The sequence below is a fragment of the Dryobates pubescens genome, chromosome 1, assembly GCF_014839835.1.
Source record: "Dryobates pubescens isolate bDryPub1 chromosome 1, bDryPub1.pri, whole genome shotgun sequence".
NCBI lineage: Eukaryota > Metazoa > Chordata > Aves > Piciformes > Picidae > Dryobates > Dryobates pubescens.
Genome location: NC_071612.1, coordinates 32086136 through 32107136, shown reverse-complemented (window position 1 = coordinate 32107136; position 21001 = coordinate 32086136). Strand labels below are relative to the sequence as shown.

General features: G+C 49.9%; 1 protein-coding gene across 1 annotated transcript in view; it reads right to left on the bottom strand.

Annotated features, from left to right (window-relative positions):
- Positions 1–2094: 2094 nt before the first annotated feature.
- SCFD2 (sec1 family domain containing 2) overlaps positions 2095–21001 on the bottom strand; it is a 208510-nt gene continuing 189603 nt past the window's right edge. The window contains exons 6-9 of the mRNA XM_009899304.2: positions 18571–18716; positions 13650–13784; positions 7135–7254; positions 2095–2572 (exon numbers count right to left, since the gene is read on the bottom strand). Of these exons, the coding sequence (XP_009897606.2) occupies positions 2480–2572; positions 7135–7254; positions 13650–13784; positions 18571–18716 (494 nt within the window). The 3' untranslated portion in view covers positions 2095–2479. The remainder of the gene's footprint in view (positions 2573–7134; positions 7255–13649; positions 13785–18570; positions 18717–21001) is intronic.

Sequence of the window (21001 nt, the reverse complement as noted above, 5' to 3'; positions counted from 1 at the left end):
AGCAACCTGGGCTGGTGAGAGGTGTCCCTGCCCATGGCAGGGGGGTTGGTACTGGATGATCTTTAAGCTCCCTTCCAACCCAAACCATTCCATGAATCTCTGAGAGCCTTTCTTCACCCTGCAGGGTGTAGCGAGCCCTCTAGGACACCTCCCAGCGACCTGGGAGTCCTGGTTGTGTAGGAAAGGAGGAGAAGAGGGACAAGGCATTGTCAGAGCAGGGCTTTATTGATGACAGAATGAACAAAACATCCACAAGCTGAGGTGAAACGGTGCAGAAGGACAGGAAATAAACCCAGAGGCTGCCTATTTGCTTCCCAGTTGCTCTGTTCAAACTGCTTCTCCAGCTTTCAGCATTGCAATCTCCTAATAGTTCTCATTTTTTACAGCACAAAGTGCCATTCTACAGTCACTCTCCTCCATCCCTTCTCCATAAGGGGCAACATTGTCCATGCTTTATAAAGGGTCCATTGTTACCTTCTAGACAGCCAAAAGTGACTTGAAATAAAAATGCAGCCTCTTCTGAAGCCCAGCACAAACATTTAAGGGGACTGGTGCTAGCTAGTGAGCAAAGGTTAAAAAGCTACTTCCCAGTTTAAGCTGCTCCTTTGGCATAGTAAGGAATGCTACAACAGAGTGAAAGCCACTTCCAGTGTCACCTTCCCACCTCGGTGTAAGTGGTGGTCTTGGCATCCCCTGAAGCTTAAAGAGCTGCCTGGGAGCTGCACATGTTCCCTTGCAGGCTAAAGAGCTGCCTGGGAGCTGCACATGTTCCCTGCCGGCCTAAAGAGCTGCCCGGGAGCTGCACATGTTCCCTGGCAGGCTAAAGAGCTGCCCGGGAGCTGCACATGTTCCCTTGCAGGCTAAAGAGCTGCCTGGGAGCTGCACATGTTCCCTGGCAGCTTAAAGGGTTGCCTGGGAGCTGCACATGTTCCCTGGCAGCCTGAAGAGCTGCCTGGGAGCTGCACATGTTCCCTGGCAGCCTGAAGAGCTGCCTGGGAGCTGCACATGTTCCCTTGCAGCTTAAAGAGCTGCCTGGGAGCTGCACATGTTCCCTGGCAGCCTGAAGAGCTGCCTGGGAGCTGCACATGTTCCCTGGCAGCCTGAAGAGCTGCCTGGGAGCTGCACATGTTCCCTGGCAGCCTGAAGAGCTGCCTGGGAGCTGCACATGTTCCCTGGCAGCCACAAAGCTGCTTCACCCTGCTTCAGCTGGAGCCATAACTGCAGCAGGGGCCAGGCCATTTTTTGGGAGGCCACTGGGGAGTGAAGGAGCAGGGATGTGATGTTTCCAGCTGAGGCCCTCACTCATCTTCCCCATCAGGTACCAGTGTCAGGGTGGAGGTGAAGCAAGAGGCTGCAGCTTTGGAGCCCCACTGGTTTATGTTGCCATTCAGAACTTGCAGTGCTATAGGCAATCACAACCTACTGGCAGCTGCTTTTTTAAGCACAGATTGGATCAAAGATTCAGAAGGAAAAACTGACAGTACTGAATTTGATAGCAGCTCTTCTATGATCACAAATTAAACCCAAGAGCTGTTCTCTAATCATCCTGCTCAGAAATCTAGATCAAGGAGGAATCTGGCACTGGTGGCCTCTTGAAAAGGGGATTGTGCTTTTTGCTTTTTGGCCTTTTTTGAATGCATGTGAGGGGAGGATTCTTCCAGGGTTATCATCAAGCCATTGCAGCCCATATGTCCTCCTGCATAAAGCTACAGAGAAGTGTGCCACCAGAAACAGCTTCTTCTCCTGGGACTGTGGGTAGAGAAACTAGGGCAGGAAAAGGGAAGCTGAGAGAGAAGCTACCACATAACCTAGTCCTTGAGTCTGGCTTTCTGATTCTCTGCCTCTACCACTACAGCCAGGAGAGCACAGCTGGACTGGGAGCCACTCTGCTGGCTTGGACAAGGGCTCTGGTCCATCATCAGGATGAAGTAAGAGCAGAGGTGGACAATGCTGTGTAAGGCACATGTGCTTTATAAGGTAACATGGCAGAGAGGGTGGCTTTTGCCAGCCTTTCACTCCCTCAGCAGCATTGCCCAACAGAAGCAACCCCAGAGGACCATCAAGAATGCCCAAGAGATGAAAGCAGTACTTGGGGAGTGCAAATCCAACATCTCCTAGTCCTCAGCTGATAATTTCCTTGGGAATTATCACAAGTGATCCTCCTGGCCACATGCACACTGGGACTGTTAAGGAGGGGAAAGTGGTAGCTGGACAACTGGATCATGTTAAAGAGCTGCCTGGGAGCTGCACGTGTTCCCTTGCAGCCTGAAGAGCTGCCTGGGAGCTGCACGGGTTGCCTTGCAGCCTAAAGAGCTGCCTGGGAGCTGCACATGTTCCCTGGCAGCCACAAAGCTGCTTCACCCTGCTTCAGCTGGAGCCACAACTGCAGCAGGGGCCAAGGTATTTTTTTGAAGGCCATTGGGAAGTGAAGGAGCAGGGAGGTGATGTTTCCAGCTGAGGCCCTCACTCATCTTCCCCATCAGATACCAGTGTCAGGGTGGAGACCATCAGTGGCAAACAACAACTCAACAGCCCTTCGTGGTGTCAGGAGTGCAGAGGAGAGCACCAGGACCTGCAAGAAGGGGGACAAGCATTAACAAATTCAAATGAAGGGGGCTGGGGCTGATTACGGTGCTAAGGATCTGTGGCTGTGAAGGGTTTGCTTCAGGCAGCCCTAGACAGGCTGTGTGCTTCTGCTGTTTACTGACAGCCCAACACAACCTGCCCAGGGAAGCTGCCTGCTCGCTAATAAGTGCAGTGAAATCAGGTTAAGGAGCTTAATGACTGCTAGCATTGTACTCTTAATGAGTGTGTGCTTTGACTCACTGCTACCCACCTCTTACCCGCTGATTTGTTGGGACTGCCACTGTGTTTACTGGGAGCTGATGGAGCAAGGGTTTTCCTCTCCCATAGTGCAGTTTGGAGGCAAACACCACAGAGGTGCCCGCTGGGCTGCTGCAGGGAGCTACAGTCGCTGGACAGAAGCATCTCTTCTGATCAGGCACAGGCTGCTCTGCACAGCAGGACCAAAGGTCAACCTCCAGCACTGCTGGGATGCCACTGCTTTTGTTTGGTCAAGTTTTTAAACCCAAGACAGCTCTGATCACAGAATCACAGAATGTTAGGGGCCTCCAAAAATCATCCAGTTCAACCCCCCTGCAAGAGCAGGATCACTCAGGGCAGGTCACACAGGAACACATCCAGGTGGATTTTGAGTGTCTCCAGAGAAGGAGACTCCACAGCCTCTCTGGGCAGCCTGCTCCAGGGCTCTGGCACCCTCACAGCGAAAAAGTTTTCCCTTCTGTTCCTGCGGCACCTCCTCTGCTCCAGCTTGCACCCCTTGCCCCTTGTCCTGCCCTTGGTCTGATGAATGAAACCATTGCTCACTTACAGCCACAACACACCCCCTGGTAGATGGACCTCCAGGATGGAGCTGCCTACCCTGATGGCTCCTCTGCAGAGCAAGGCCATCAGCAGGGAGTGAACACACAGAATCATGGAATCACTTCAGTTGGAAGAGACCTTTAAGATCATCAAGTCCAACCATTCCCTAACTCTACCAAGTTTGATGCTAAACCATGTCCCTCAGCACCTCTGTGTCTTCTCAACACCTCCAGGGATGGGACTTCAACCACCTCTCCTGGAAAACTATTCCAGTGCTTAAGAACCCTTTCAGTGAAGGAGTTTCTGCTAATATCCAACCTAAACTGCTCCTGGTGTGACTTGAGGCCATTTCCTCTTGTCCTATCAGTTTTGACTCGTGTGTGAAGAGATGGACCCCCACCTGGCTCAAACCTCCTTTCAGGGAGCTGTAGAGAGGAAGAAGGTCTCCCCTCAGCCCCCTTTTCTGCAGGCTGAACGAGCCCAGCTCCCCCAGCTGCTCCTCACACATCTGCTGCCCGGAGCTAACTTGGGGTCAGCTGTGGGACACTGCTCCTACAAAGCCCCAAGTTCAGCAGTGTCCACGGGGTCAGGACTGCAGCCAGGGACACGGTGGCAGATTTATCTTAGTGGCCCACTTGAAGATGAATTTGCTTCTGGAGTGCAAATCCAAGGAGAGGAAGCACAAGCATCAACAATGGAACGTGCCTGTGTGTCTGTCTGGTTCCTGCAGCAGCTATCAAACCACTTTGTGCCCTTCATCTCCTGGCTTAACCGTGCAGCATGGCTGCATCTCAGCTTTTGTGTTGTTCTTCCTTTCATCTTTTCACTTCAAATAACGAAAGGAATCTGGAGTTAAGTTACTACAGATCCCTCCTGCACCGATGGTAGCCTCCCCCTCCCCTGTCCTCCCACGCAGTCTGTGGCAAACTGACAGTGATTATCTCTTCTCCTTCCTAGGGATGAAGGGCTGTGATTTGCAGATGCCAAAGGCTGACACTGCCTGAGTTGTGTTACAAGAGAACCAGACCGCAGCACAGTGTGTGCTCAGCTTGTTACCACGCAGACTAACTCTGGAAAACACGAAGGGACACGTTGCTGAAGGCTTTTGGGTGCACAAGCCAAACATCAACAATGGCCACTGCCAGAGAAAAGCAATTACTTCTTGGAGTCCCACTGCTGAACCCTGAGGGGATTTGTGCAACTAATAGCAAGCCCAAGAGAGAAAAATCTGAGCTGCAGCTTTAACCTCTGAGAAGGGATGCCGCCAAATACTGTGGGACCTTCCCCCCTTCCCTCCGGTATCTCTGAGGGCTGCCTGAGGGGTATGAATGTGAAGATTTTTAACCTCATGTTTCTAGAGATGGGGAGAATTGCTCAGAGAAGTCCATCTCTTCTCCAGGCAGGTCTCTTCGGGACAGTGGAGCTCCTTTGCAGACCTTCTCCTCGTTCAGCACAGCGTGCCTGTCTTTGATGCTTCTCCTGAAGGCCTACCTGTCCTGATGGCACCTGAGAAGCTAGGACCCCTGTGCTGCAGAGGGCAAGGGAATGCTGCAGCTAACATCTGATGGTGCATCTGGAGGAATTTATCCGCTTGCATGCCTCAGCCACAACCACACAGATGGTTGTGCATGCTGGGAGGAAGGAGGGTGAAACATCCACTCATGCTCCTTCCCCTTTTTCACTCTCCTGCTTGAAGAGGGGAAAAGAAAGGCCATTTCTTCCTGTGAGAGCAGGATACTTCTCACTTGGTTAGGGAAGCTATTCCCCACCATCCAACCCCAAATGTTAGGCAGGAAATGTTGTATTCCTCTGTGCTCCTCCATGGGAAACAAAACTGGCATGTGTGTTCAGCTGCAGAGCAGTTCTGGGGATGGAAACATGTGTCTCCTAGCCCACATTTAAATGTCATTTGCCTCAGCTCCAAACAACTGCTGAAGCAATCAGTCTGTCCTGTCAGCTTTTCTGCTACTTTCCTCAAGTCTTTCTTTTTTTTCACCCACAAGTCTCTCTATTTTTCCAGAAGCCAATGATTAGTATAAATATCAGAGCTTGGTTTGACTGGAAGGGACTTGGGAGGCCACCAGTGTTCCACTGATGCCTGAAGGCCACAAGAAAAAGCTCTGTTACGGGCTGGCTTGGCTCAGACAAATGCTTGGCTTTTTGAAAAGGGAATAATCCCAAACAGGTGGCAGATACTCAGAGCTGGGGGTGCAGAAACCCAGGTAAATCCACGAGGCAGGAACTCACTTTGCACAACTGCTTCTTTTCTTTTTTCTCTTTCCCCCTCCTGGCTCTCCCCCTTGAGTCCTTCCGCCTCTACCCACAGCACATTTGGACAAAGGGCAAGAGGCAGCAAAAGCTTAAAATTCTTTAGGAATCTGCCTCAGAGGGTGACCTGCCACTGGGGTTAAGCCAAAGCAAAGCAACACCAGATCCCATGTCACCACTGTCAAGCCTCAAGTCCCTCTAGAAAGGCAGTCAAACGTCCCCCTGCATAGCTCTCCATCAGCTCATGTGTTAACCCTCTGCTTATCTTTCACATTGTATTAATACATTCTGGGGGTGGATTAACTTGTCCATCAGGGTGTCACAGCTCAAGCCCCCTTCAAGAGGAGAAAGAATTTTATTTGCTGCTTTGAGTGGGTTAGCAATAGGCTAACTGGGGAGAAACACACTATCAGATCAAAAAAAAACCCATCACTAAACCCAGCACTCCACACTACAAAACCCACTGATGGAGATTGCCTTGCATGACAACTACAGGGTGGAAAACACAGGTCCAAGCCAGGGGCTGCTCAGCCTTTGGTTGGCTCCATTTGGCTCCTGATTTCTCACTCATCAAAAGTGCATTCCATAGGAACTGAAAAGAAAATGTTTACAAGCCAGCCCAGGAACTAGCCTGATGTTTGCAGTGCAGCTGCTCACACAGCGCTTCCCTGCCCTGCAGAGCTGCACTGCTCAGCACATCCCCAACTGCTCTCCTCACACACAGGGATGATTTTGAACATCTCAGATGCCACCTCAGCCCATCCATCCTCCTCCTCTCCCTCCCTACTCCATTCAGATGACAGCTGCTGTAGTCAAGTACTGCTGCCAGAGGGTGGACGAGGCAAAGACCAGCTGCATGGAAGCTATTGAAGCTTCACTGGAGGAGCCATCCTCTTCCTCCTCCCAGGAGCCTGCCAGCACACCCAAGGGCTGCAGAGATGTGGGGCTTTCTCCACATCATGTGCTTCAGGCTACTTAAGGCATCCAGTGGTCAGGTACCCATCAGAGATACCTGGCCTGGACCAGAGATCAGCTGTATCCAGGCTAATTTATCTTGCTCCCCAGCAACGCCAACTGACTTGCCAGCAGGATCACCACTGATCCTGGGTGCTGCACTAGGCAGCACCCAGGCATCCTGCAGATGCTCTGCCAGGGAGCCTGTAGCCTTTTGGACAGCAAATGTTTCTGTTTATAGAGAATACCAAGCAATGAGTATTCTGGGAGATGAGTAAAGCTCCTTCAGAATAACGCAAGCCTGTTCTGAACTCTCCAACCTGACTTGGAACTTTTACTGCTGACTCCAGCAGGCAAAACCCAGACCCTTGCTGTCTGAGCACCCTACAGCAACATCCTAACACCATCCCTGCCCTCGTGGCTGTGGCTTTGTGTAGGTTTGGTAGCAGTGCTGCAGGGAACACTACATGATGGGTTTTCCTAAGTCTTTTTTTCAGATAGAGCCTGTGCCTTCAGAGCTGGTGTTACCTGGGTGCCAGGCTTGCGTGCTGCCACCAGATCCTTCACCGTTTTGACCTCGGAGACTGTCACTCCCCCGAGCACAAAGATGATCAGAAGAGGATGGTCACCAGGGTGAGGGCGATTCACCTGCAGAAGGAAGGAAAGCCTTGTACTTGCTCAGCACCACCCCAAACCTACAGACTAACAACAGCCAGCTCCCTGGGCTGCTGGAGGAGGACAAATGAGGAACTCCAAAAGGAAATATTCATGGGATGCTAGTTTCTGTAGCAGCTGAGGGGGAAATCAGTGAGGATGATGCCCAGTTTAGAGTAATGAACTGTTTCCAGGGGAATGCCCTCTTCATGGCTGTCCCTGAAACCCAGGGGAGTGCCTCATGAGGTCACAGAATCACAGAAAGTTAGGGGCTGGAAGGGACCTCAAGAGATCACCCAGTCCAACCCCCCTGCCAGAGCAGGGTCACCTACACCAGATCACATGGAATGGGATGGGATGGGATGGGATGGGATGGGATGGGATGGGATGGGATGGGATGGGATGGGATGGGATGGGATAGAATTAACCATGTTGGAACAGAGCTCCAAGATCATCGAGTCCAACCTATCACCCAGCACCATCTAATCAACTAAACCATGGCACCAAGTGCCTCATCCACTCTCCTCTTAAACACTTCCAGTGATGGTGACTCCACCACCTCCCTGGGCAGCACATCCCAATGGCCAGTCTCTCTTGCTGGGAAGAATTTCTTCCTAACATCCAGTCTGAACCTCCCCTGGCACAGCTTGAGACTGTGTCCTCTTGTTCTGGTGCTGCTTGCCTGGGAGAAGAGACCAACCCCCACCTGGCTACAACCTCCCTTCAGGGAGTTGGAGAGAGCAAGAAGGTCTCCCCTGAGCCTCCTCTTCTCCAGGCTAAGCAACCCCAGCTCCCTCAGCCTCTTCTCACAGGGCTGTGCTCCAAACCCCTCCCCAGCTTTGTTGCCCTTCTCTGGACACCTTCCAGCAACTCTTTCCTAAACTGAGGGGCCCAGAACTGGACACAGGACTCAAGGTTCATCCAATGTAAATAAATCAAGTTCATGATGATATGAAGTCAGTTTCCAGCTTGGTTCACTTCAGTTTTCAATACTTCTGTGACTGGATTGCAGCTAATACAGAGGCACCTTAAGCTCCAACAAAACACTTGTGTCATTTTCCTCAGTCACCACTAAAATGGCACAAAGATTCCACTTGAGTTCAGACTTTACAACCCCAGGTTTTAATTTTAAAGATGAAGGTCAAGCTTTCCATCAGTTTCCTCTCAACCACTTCTGGAAGCCTGATCACTTTGCTGTTTCCTAGTGAACTCACTCTTTCTTTCTTGATCCAACCCCCTCCTCTGATCACACCTTGCTGCAGCCTTTGGGGATGATGTCAGTGGAGCCAAGCAACTGCTCTTGTCACACCACCCCTGAGTCTGAAACATTCCAAACGTTTGGCTCTGACAAGTGACAGTGAGAACAGTTCCATTTGCTGCTTTTTAGACTCTACACCCCCTCTCCTTCTGCAGGCACAGGTTTTCAACAGCTTTCACTCAACAGAAGGCAAGTGGTCATCAGCTCATGCTTGGGAGGGACCCTCTGCTTTCACCACCACAGCAGCTATCTTTGATCTCTCTGGCTCTAGCTCTCCAGGGCACAGCTCTGCTGCTCCTCCTGGTTGTGGCTGCCCTATGTTTAGTCTTTGGGCAGTTTTTCATCCTGCAGCTTCATCAGGCTTTCTGACTGGCAACCTTCAGAGGAGCCTCTGCTCCTTGAAGCAAGCATGGGGGTGCTTTGTCTCCAGGCTACCTGGCCTTACACAGAGCTCCCTCTGCAATGCTTCTCCCCAGGCAGGCAGCTCTTTAGCTCCCCGGGTGGTTGAAACCAGGACAAAAGGCCTTAGACGGAACGTATCAGTGAGCTGAGTATTTGTGCACTGGGTATTGTCTCCACCTTGCCAACCACCTCCCCTGCACTGCTGGCACAGACAGCATTTGTACTGCAGTTCAGGAGGCTGCCCTGCCCTTGAGCTATTTCCCATTCACAGCAAAAGGCCAATTAAGTGGATACAGCAGAGCTGACAAAGACTTTCTTTATGCACTTTCCCCACAAGTGTCAACCCCAAATGAGAAATACTCCATTGCTTCTACAAACACCATAAGGAGGTTAAGTATTTACTCAGAAAGTAGGTCAGATAGAGCTATGATTTGCTAAAATATTAGGGGGCTTCATGCCATAATTACTGTAAGCAGTGACAAAAGGTTAAAATAAAGTCTGCTTGCAATGATGGGGGAAGATAAAGCTGACAAAATGCTCTGCTACAGCACTTCAAGGTAAATACATGTGGTGGTTTGAAAGGAAAGGCTCTGCTTTCCCTCCCCCACTGAGAAAGAGACCACGGCTAAACCCAGTCGGAGAAATGAGAGTATATTGTACAAGGAAACAGATTCTATGTAACACAACAAATACAGGTATTTTACAATATATACAGGAATATACAGCAAATAAACTCAACCAGAAACCAGACCCCCCCACAAAGGGGGCTTCCCCCTGTGCCCCCTTCAACCCCCTACCTCCCTTCTCCCCCAAAAGAGGTAGAAGAAGAGACGAGGACAGTTAACAGGGCAGGAAAAGAATAAAGGCCTTGCACAGGGAGTTAGTATCTTATCTTAGTTGGCCAGAATCCCAAAAGCAGATCCAGCCGAAAGGGACAGCGAAGGAAGGAAGACTGAGAGAAAGTTCCCAGCTCCCCCGGGTCCAATCTGACCTCCCACAATCCTTGGCCAATGAAATTCGTTTAGAATACCAAAATATTTTACAAACATTTAGCCAGTGTGCCCCTTCCTTAAAGGCACAGCGTCAAACGGCCACAATACAGCATTTGGTTTATTCCTTTTCATGGATCTTTGCTCTTTGTAACCCCATCACCAGAGCAAACACTTCCACTCCATCTCATGAAGCTTCTGAATGTCAAGGCCAGGTTGGATGAGTGGAGAAACTTTTAACTGCTCCTCTTTTAACTGCTCCTCTTTTAACTGCTCCTCCTAATTATTTTTGTGCAAAACCTATTCCCTTTCATGCCCACAGGAATCCAGGAGAGCTGCTGACAATAACTATTGAAGAGGATTAATATCAGTTGTAGTTAGACCTGCAGACACCATGAGGATGGGCAGAGGCCTGCATCACTTCTCCAATGAGGACAGGCTGAGGGAGTTGGGGCTGTTCAGTCTGGAGAAGGGAAGGCTCCAAGGAGACTGAATTGTGGGCTTCCAGTATCTGAAGGGGGCTACAAGGAAGCTGGGGAGGGACTTTTGAGGGTGTCAGGGAGTGATAGGACTGGGGGGGGGTGGAAAAAAAAAAAAAGAAGTGGGTAGATTTAGGTTGGATGTTAGGAAGACGTTCCCCATGAGGGTGGTGAGAGACTGGCACAGGTTGCCCAGGGAGGTGGTGGAAGCCTCATCCCTGGAGGTTTTTGCAGCCAGGCTGGATGTGGCTGTGAGCAACCTGCTGTAGTGTGAGGTGTCCCTGCCCATGGCAGGGGGGTTGGAACTGGATGATCCTGGAGGTTCCTTCCAACCCTGACAATTCTATGATTCTTTGATCTCTAAGGTCCCTTCCAACCTAAGCCATTCTATGATTCTATGGAGTTCAGAAAGCTGCTATTGAATAAAGCTTCTCTTTCCTGATAGCTTTCCTAGTGACCACAAACTCATCATGCTTAACACTGGATACACTGGCAGGACACCCAGGATAAAAGCAGGGATCAGAAAACACAAGCTTGCATGGCAATATGAAAGAGAAAATGTCTTGACAAATCATTTCCTTCAGTCAAAATAAACCCAGATCCAAACACATGGTGCCTATATAAAACTTAATATTTTTCAGAAGACTGAAGTTCAAACCACACATTCCAGCAATGCATATTAAAAACAGCATTAGGCATGCAAACTCTAAACCAAATTAAAATGGCAATGGGAAAGGGGACTTGGAATCTGCAATTTTGTTATGCTCTGCACAAGTGTTTTGAAGGAGGACAATACTTTGGGTACATAATATTTGGCTGAGTGAAGAATGTGACTTTCTGCCAAGATTTTTTTTTTTGGGTCGGGGGGGGGGGGAAGTTTTTTTGTTTGATAATACAACCACCCAAGGCTCTCTCTGGAAGGAACTGGCTGCCTGTAGCTAAACACAGCTCGTTTCTGTCGCACTGAAATGGACTGCAACAAAAGCAACATGTGTCTTCTGTGATCCTTCCAAGAGTTTGGTTGTTCTGGAACATTTTGAGGGCTCTGAAATGGTATTTACTGTGAAATTGGAATTTTCTTCCAGAATCCCCAAGTGAAATTTGCTTGCAGTTCAAAATCCTGGGCCTTAAAAACCATGGAGGTGCTCACGTTGGGCAACGGGAAAAACTAACTAAGAGAAAAGCAACAACCACTGCATCAAATGAAGGAGCCTGAAGGCAAAAGGAGTGGTTCCCTGAGAAAGCACAACATCCCAGATGGACATCAGGGACTTCTCCCCAGCTCTGAGCCCACCACTACTGCATTTCCTCAGGCTGCTGCTGATTGCAGGGCTCTTTGCTGGTGCATCTGCCTGCGAGGGGCAGATGGGCAAGTGGGGTGACAGTGGCCAAGAAAATTCTCAAACTAAAGCAGGAACAGATTTGCTCTCCTGGCAGATCACAAAACTCAGCCTTTTTCTCTGAGGAAAGCAGAAACAATTTCTACTGCCCCACAAGGGCCACCTCTGCCAACCAGGACACCGTCAGCAATGCACCTGGTATTTGTGACCAACCTGAAACCAATTAGCTGAAAAGCTGGAAAGAGAAAATCCATTGACCATCAGAAGTGAGACTGCCGTGCAAGGCACTCAGTATCAAGGATGCCAAGCTCAGATCCCCATAAGCCACCTGTGTTCTAAGCAGCTGTCAAAAGAGGAATCCTTGTGGCTGAGGGACTTTCCCCCCTCACCCTCCTTAAGCTTCAAAACAAACACAAAAGGTATCTTTAAATGTCTGTCCTGGGTGAACATAGATTTAGAGATTCACAGAACAATTTGCGTTGGAAAGAACCTTGGAGATCAAATATTTCCAACCCCCCTGCCATGGGCAGGGACACCTCACTCTAAACCAGATTGCTCAAGGCCTCATCCAACCTGGATGTGAACACCTCCACAGAGGGGACCTCCCTGGGCAACCTATGCCAGTGTCTCACCACCTTCACTGCAAAGAATTTCTTCCTGATCTCCAGCCTAACCTGCCCTCCTCAAGCTTCAATCCATTCCCTCTCATCCTATCACTACAAGCTTCGTAAAAAGTGTCTCCCCCCAGCTTTCCTTCAGGCTCCCTTCAGGGCCACTAAGAGGTCTTCCTGGAGCCTTCTTTTCTCCGTGTCTGAGTCCATCACTTACCAAAGCATGTTTCTGTGAACTGGCACTGAGCAAAAATAAACATCTAAGGCAGCTCCTGAAACAATTAAGGTGCTGATGGTGCAGTAAGTGGAGAAGATCCTCTTGTGTGAGAAATACAGGCTGGTCAGAAACTCATTCAGGTAACAACTGAGCTCCTGCCAACGAGCCAGGCTACAAACCAGCTGAGCAAGCATGGACACATTTGTGAGGCATGCGGTGATGCCTGCAAAATAGTTATCCTACATGAGGTTCACTTACTCATCTGTTATATATTCCTTACAGTAGGGTGTTCATCTTCCTGGCAGAGATGCAGGTGCATATTGCCATAGTGTACTTCATACCCTTACATAATGCCCTTTAATGGAGACCTCAGGACATAGAATCATAGAATCAATAAGCTTTGAAAAGACCTCAGAGATCAAGTCCAACTTATCACCCAACACCTCATGACAAACTAAACCATGGCTCCACGTGGCACATCCAAGCCTTTTTGGAACACCTCCAGGGATGGTGACTCCACCACCTCCCTGGGCAGCACATTCCAGTGGCCAATCTCTCTTGCTGGGAAGAACTTTCTCCTCACCTCCAGCATGAACTTCCCCTGGCACAGCTTGAGACTGTGTCCTCTTGTTCTGGTGCTGGGTGCCAGATAAGAAACAACAGGTTCAAGCTTGAACACAGAAGATTTCACCTCAACATGAGGAGAAACTTCTTTACAGTGAGGGTGAGAGAGCCCTGGAGCAGGCTGCACACAGAGGTCATGGAGTCTCCTTCTCTGGAGACTTTCCAAACTCACCTGGATGCATTCCCATGCAGACTACCATGCTCTGGGAGGGGGGGTTGGGCTGGATGCTCTCTGGAGGTCCCTTCCAACCTCTAATGCACTGTGATACTGTGATTCTGTGACCAGCCTGCTCCATTTCTCTTGTTTTGTTCAGCTGCTGCTACTGGTTTGTACTGTACCTGCAATACAGTGCCTCAAGCTATTTCCATCTCCCCTACAAGAATTTAATTCCTGACTTCCCCCTTCTGAACTCAAACATGCTATGACCTCAGGAAAATCTTACAGAGGAGCTTGGGAAGCTGAGCTTACCTTCATGAACATGCTGAATCCAGTTTTCAGGAGATCAGTGAGGCCTGATGACATGTGCTCAATATCAACAGGATCAGGTCGATCAGCACTACAGATCTCTTCCACCACCTGTTTCAGCAGTGGTTTGTAAGAAGCCTGCACAGAAAGAACAGCACAGTGTGAGTAAAGCTGTTTAGGCTTGGTCCAACTGCTCTTCTAAGTGTTTTATTTCCATGAAAGGTTACAAAATAATTACACTCAGAGAGTCAACACTTACGGAAGCAGCAGTGGTCTTTGCAACCTTGACTGCAAATGGTGTGCACTGGCACAGCATCAAGCTGAGAAGGCAGGAAGATGGCCACACATTTGCCCTGCCCCATGTGTATTATGTGACTAAAAGGAGACAAAGGGCTGCTGGTCTCCCTGCAATCTCTTTGGAGGTAGCACAGAAAGGGACAGCACCAGAGATGACCCTCTGTTGCCTATTATGCACCCAGAAAATCTCATTCCCTTTGTTGTGACTCAAAGAAGGGTTTTTAGAAGTTGCTTAGTGACCATTCCTGCCCTCCCATGTGTCATGTCAGCACTGGGGCCTGGATATTAGCAGGGCTGGGAAGAGGCCAACCTGCCTGTTTGTCCCTCATGTCCCCTCCCTGTTTGTTCCTGTTAATCCTTCAGTTTCTATGACCAGGGCACCTGTGGGAAACCTTGAGATAAACAGGCCATACAGCACCACTGATACCATGTATGTCTGAGCTTCTGAGAAGTTAGAGGCCAGGAAAAGCAAAACATGTCAAGGTACAAATGGCCAGCACCCTGGAAGGTCAACTTCCAAAGGATCCGCCCTGCATCCTCTTCAGGGTCCACAAAGCTGTGCTGAATATGAGCCAGGAGCCTAGAAATGCCAACATTCCACAGCCAAGGCTTACACCACTCTGCCATCCTGACAGAGTTCCTAAGAGAGAAAATGAAGGGACTTGTAGAAAGATGCTCTTCAATGAGCATTCAGTCTACCTTAGTTTACAGATGGAATTTTGTGTGGCTTTCAGCTTCACCCAAACTACAAGGGAACTGCCATCATTCCAGGAAGCCCAACAGCTTCAGCATATTAGCAGCTTTCAAACTGGTGTCCATCTGTTAGAGGGTAGGGGGGGCCTGCAGAGTGACCTTAACAGGCTGGATGGGTGGGCAGAGGCCAACGGGATGAGAGTTAATAAGGTCAAGTGCAGGGTTCTATACTTTGGCCACAACAACCCCAAGCATCACTACAGGCTGGGGAGAGAGTGGCTGGAAAGCAGCCAGGCAGAAAGGGACCTGGGGGTGCTGGTAGATAGTAGGCTGAATGTGAGCCAGCAGTGTAGTGTGCCCAGGTGGCCAAGAAGGCCAATGGCATCCTGGCCTGCATCAGGAATTGTGTGGCCAGAAGGAGCAGGGAAGTCATTGTGCCCTGTGCTCAGCACTGGTTAGTCCACACCTTGAGTGCTGTGTCCAGTTCTGGGCTCCTCAATTCAAGAAAGATGTTCAGGTACTGGAAGGTGTCCAGAGAAGGACAACAAAGCCCTGTGAGGAGAGGCTGAGGGAGGTGGGGTTGTTTAGCCTGGAGAAGAGGAGGCTCAGGGGAGACCTTCTCCCCTCTTCTCCCAGGCAACCAGCACCAGAACAAGAGGACACAGTCTCAAGCTGTGCCAGGGGAGCTTCAGGCTGGATGTTAGGAAGAAGTTCTTCACAGAGAGAGTGATTGGCCATTGGAATGTGCTGCCCAGGGAGGTGGTGGAGTCACTGTCCCTGATGATCTTCAAGAAAAGCCTGGATGAGGCACTTGGTGCCAGGGTCTGGTTGATTGGATAGGGTTGGGTGATAGGTTGGACTGGATGATCTTGGAGGTCTCTTCCAACCTGGTCGCTTCTATGAGTCTATGATTTGTTTGCCTTTGGGGCTAGCCCAGGTACACATCATCCCCTGAATTTCTTAAGGGAATCTTTAAGTATAACATCATTCATTTTGTCAAGATGCTATCTTCAAGAGACATCAGGCAAGATAAACACCCCAAACAAAGGATAGGAAATCAAAAGCGAGCCGCTGGCTCCAAACAAACATTTTCTGGAGTCATTAAAAGAAATGTTTTTCATCCAACACTCTACAGTGAGAAGCAAAACTGAACAGTTTGGGAGTACAATCCTGTCAACAAAGATTTATACAAGTCATCTCAGTTCTTCTCACAACATGTGAGTAATTCTTAATTGAGCCAACAAAGCAAATTACAGCAGACATGAGCTGCAAGATCTTTGCAGGAGAACATGCCAAGGTTTGTGTCAAATCCAGTCATGCAATCAACAACTGCCTGCAAAGACACAAACAGGCATGAAGTCCTCTCTGTAGAACTCTGCTTAATGTCTCCATAGATGAGGAACAGAAAGACTGAGAGAGTTTGGCTGTTCAGTCTGGAGAGAAGGCTCCGAGGAGACCTTCTTGTGGCCTTCCAATATCTGAAGGGGGCTACAAGAAAGCTGGGGAGGGACTTTTGAGGGTGTCAGGGAGTGACAGGGCTGGGGGGAATGGAGCAAAACTAGAGGAGGGGAGAGTTAGATTGGATGTTAGGAAGAAGTTGTTCCCCATAAGGGTGGTGAGAGACTGGCACAGGTTGCCCAGGGAGGTGGTGGATACTCCCTCCCTGAAGGTGTTTGGGGCTGGGTTGGATGGAGGCCTGAGTGGCTGAGTCTGAGCTGGGATGTCTCTGCCTGGTGGGGCACAAACTGCTGAAAGGAGTTGTTAAAAATTTTGATGGCTATGAGACATACCTCAGACAACAGTATGAGGAAAAAAGCCACAGAAGAGAGAAAGAAAGGGGGAAAAGAGAGATGTAAAGAAAAAGAAAAAGGAAGGGAAAGGGGGAGGGGGAGGGGGAAGGGGGAGGGGGGAGGGGGAGGGGGAGGGGGAAGGGGGAAGGGGGAAGGGGGAGGGGAAGGGGGAGGGGAAGGGGGAGGGGAAGGGGAAGGGGGAGGGGAAGGGGGAGGGGAAGGGGGAGGGGAAGGGGGAGGGGAAGGGGGAGGGGAAGGGGGAGGGGAAGGGGAAGGGAGAGAAAGACAGAGAGTTGGGACTGTTCAGTCTGGAGAGGAGAAGGCTCCCAGGAGACCTAATTGTGGCATTCCAGTATCTGAAGGGGGCTACAAGAAAGCTGGGGAGGGACTTCTTACGCAGTCAGGGAGTGACAGGACTGGGGGGAATGGAAAAAAACTAGAAATGGGTAGATTCAGCTTGGATGTTAGGAAGAAATTCTTCACCATGAGGGTGGTGAGAGACTGGCACAGGTTGCCCAGGGAGGTGGTGGAAGCCTCACCCCTGGAGGTTTTTGCAGCCAGGCTGAACGTAGCTGTGAGCAACCTGATCTGGTGTGAGGTGTCCCTGCCCATGGCAGGGGAGTTGGAACTGGATTATCCTTAGGGTGCCTTCCAACCCTGACAATTCTATGAAACAAGCTGGGTTATATCCAGAGAGCATACTGATGCTAATTACACTGCCAGGAAACTTCTAAAGGGTCTTTCTTATCATCTGACCACCTCCCCGTCATTGAACTGTGTTCAATGTTTTCCCCTTTTCCCCATTTCAGATTGGTTCCAGAAGGCTTCAGGAGCAGGTTTTCTCCACCTGAGTTTTCTGGTGGTAATCTGCATCATTCCCACTTTCTGTTCTTACACAGCCCTGCTTCATCTGAGCTACATCTCCTTGCTGGTCTACAGAATAATTATGAGTTTGGAAAGACTTTTTTGCCTGGCTCAAAGCTAGAATGAAGTTTTATGCTCTCTCTCTAAATCACTGTCTGTGCTCTCCATTGTACAATTCTATTTTTAACTGGCAAAGTTCAAACACTTTGGAGGAGCTGGGAGAGAGAGGAAAATTCTGTACATTAGTGCTGAAGAGCCACAGTGATATCATAGCTCATGTGTGCATATTTTAGAAACAAACCCTGCATTTTTAACCTATTTACAAAAAGAACTGCTCTCACACTTCCAGGGATGGGAGAGAAAGTAGGCAGCAATACAGCTGCTGTACAGATGCAGGCATCCTGCTCTGCTGTGCCATGAGAGGTCTTAGTCCAGAACTGTCACGACCTAGCCCTGCCTTTCTCAGGCATCCATGTCATGTCAGAGAATCCTCACAAAATCCCAAAATGGCTCAGGTTGGAAGGGACTGCAGAGATCATCTGCTCCAACCTCCCCACCATGGGTTGGGACATCTCTCACTCAGCTGCTCAAGGCCTCATCCAGCCTCGCCTTCAACACCCCCAGGGAGGAGGCAGCCACAGCATCCCTGGGCAGCCTGTGCCAGAGTCTCACCACCCTCATACCAAAGAACTTCCTCACCTCCAGTCTAACCCTGCTCTCCCTCAGCTTCAAACCATTCCCCCTTGTCCTGTCTCTAGACACCCTAATGAAAAGTCTTTCTGCAGCCTTCCTGTAGGATCCATTCAGGTACTGGAAGGTAGCTCTAAGGTCCTCCTGGAGTCTTCTCTTCTCCAGGCTGAACACCCCCAGCTCCCTCAGCCTGTCCTCATAGCAGAGGTGCTCCAGCCTTTAGATCACCTTTGTGGCCCTCTTTGGACTCACTCCAACAGCTCTGTGTCCTTCTCATGCTGGGGACAGCAGAACTGGAGGCAGTGCTGGAGGTGGGGTCTCAGCAGAGCAGAGCCAAGGGGCAGAATTCCCTCTCTTGCCCTGCTGGCCATGGAGCTGCAGAGCAACCCTCAGATTTCTTCCTCAGCCAACGCTTTGTTGACTTCACCACAGATATGCCTGAGCTTGGATGAAGAACTTGGAGAAGGTCAATTACAGAATCCGTATTTAAATGTCTTCCACGTGGGCAGAACACATAGAGGGTTGAACCAGTGCTGCAATTTTGACAGCACGCTAGAGAAACAACATAGGGAAAAGAAAGCTGCACTTGCCTGGAGGGTGTTGCTGCCTGGATCATGGATGGAATGAAACTGCTTCAAGTGGGCTCGAGCTCTTGCCACGTCCCTGAGGGACCGGAAGACATCATCCACTGCATCCATGGCCTTCTGAGATGTCAGGCCCAGGGAGGACTCACAGCCTAAAGAAGCAAACAAACATGGAGCTGAGTGAGTGGAAAGCTTTCACATGTTTTGCTAACAAGCAGGGAGAAGAAGATAACTAGCACAGAGAGCTTGTGGTGTTGGTGTGCTTTGACCCTGCCTGTGGCAAAAAAGGGATGAGGAACCAGGGCAGTCCCTGTGAGCTCTCAGCTCAGAGGCTGTGCACATTTAGTAGTCCACATTTATAACCCATTTGGCAAATGCATTTTGTGACTAGATTTTTGTCCTCTCTGAGACAAGCTTTCTCTGTTTCAGTCACCTGAGAGATAAGCAGCTCCCAGTTAATGTAAGGAGTGATATTTCTTTTGCCCTCTCTTCAATCCTTTATCTGCACAAGCCACCTCTGCCGTGTTGCCTTTCCCTAGCAAACACACTGAACAAGTGCAGGCAAGGTAAAATCACATCAGGTTTGCTTTGCTTTGCACACTCTGGTTTTTTTCCCCCCTTGTGTTAATTGTTTATTTTCTTAAGCTATTTACAAACCTTTTGGTTTGGACCTACAGTTTTTTTCATAGAATTACAGAATCGGCCAGGTTGGAAAACACCTCAGAGATCAAGTCCAACTATCACCCAGCACCTAACATGACAATTAAACCATGGCAACAAGTGCCTCATCCAGGCTCTTCTTAAACACCTCCAGTGATGGTGACTCCACCACCTGCCTGGGCAGCACATTCCAATGGCAAATCTCTCTTGCTGGGAAGAACTTTCTCCTCACCTTGAGCCTAAACCTCCCCTGGCACAGCTTGAGACTGTGTCCTCTTGTTCTGGTGCTGCTTGCCTGGGAGAAGAGCCCAACCCCCACCTGGCTACAACCTCCCTTCAGGGAGCTGGAGACAGCAAGAAGGTCTCCCCTGAGCCTCCTCTTCTCCAGGCTAAGCAACCCCAGCTCCCTCAGCCTCTCCTCACAGGGCTGTGCTCCAGACCTCGTTGCCCTTCTCTGGACACATTCAAGTATCTCAATGTTCTCCTTAATTTGAGGAGCCCAGAACTGGATACATTACTCAGAAATATTTGTTTCCTTCTCCTGAAGGATTTAAGGGAAAAAAAGAGGCTGTATCACCTTTGGAAGGAGGGGAAGGCTTCTCGAGGTATGTTTAAGGAAGTGGTTAGACTATGTAGGAATAAAATTAGAGAGGCAAAGGCCCAGTTGGAACTGAAGCTGGCCACCTCTGTGAAAGATAATAAAAAGCAATTTTACAAATATATCAATGCTAAAAAGAAGGGCAAGAAGAACCTCCACTCCTTACTGGACCTGGAGGGGAACATGGTGACCAAAGATGAGGAAAAGGCTGAGGTCCTGAACGCCTTCTTTGCCTCAATGTTTAACAGCAAGGTAGGAGTCCAGGATGAGTGGCCTCCTGAGCTGGGTAATAGGGTCGGGGAGCAGTGTAATGCCCCAGAAATCCATGAGGAATTAGTCCGGGACCTGCTGAGCCACTTGGACACCCATAAGTCCGTGGGACCGGATGGGATCCATCCTAGGGTGCTGAGAGAGCTGGCAGATGAGCTGGCCAAGCCGCTCTCCATCATTTTCCTCCAGTCCTGGCTCACTGGAGAGGTCCCAGGTGACTGGAAACTGGCCAATGTGGTCCCCATCCACAAGAAGGGACGGATGGAGGAACCTGGAAACTACAGACCAGTCAGCCTGACCTCAGTGCCAGGGAAAGTGATGGAGCAGATTATCCTGGCGGCAATAACTGCGCACCTGAAGGATGGCCAAGGGCTCAGGTCCAGCCAACATGGATTTAGGAAGGGCAGGTCCTGCCTCTCCAACCTGATCTCCTTCTATGATCAGGTGACCCGTCTGGTGGATGTGGGGAGGCCTGTGGATGTAGTCTATCTGGACTTCAGCAAGGCCTTTGACACCGTCCCCCACAGTAAACTGCTGGCTAAGCTGTCAGCTCGTGGTTTGGACCACAACACTCTGTGCTGGGTTAGGAACTGGCTGGAGGGCCGAGCCCAGAGAGTGGTGGTGAATGGTGCCACATCCGGCTGGCGGCCAGTCACCAGTGGCATCCCCCAGGGATCAGTGCTGGGCCCCATCCTCTTTAACATCTTCATTGATGATATGGATGAGGGGGTTGAGTCAGTCATCAGCAAGTTTGCAGATGACACCAAGTTGGGAACAGATGTTAGTCAGTTAGAGGGTAGAAAGGCTCTGCAGAGGGACCTTGACCGACTGGACAGATGGGCAGAGTCCAATGGGATGGCATTTAATAAGTCCAAGTGCCAGGTGCTGCACTTTGGCCACGGCAACCCC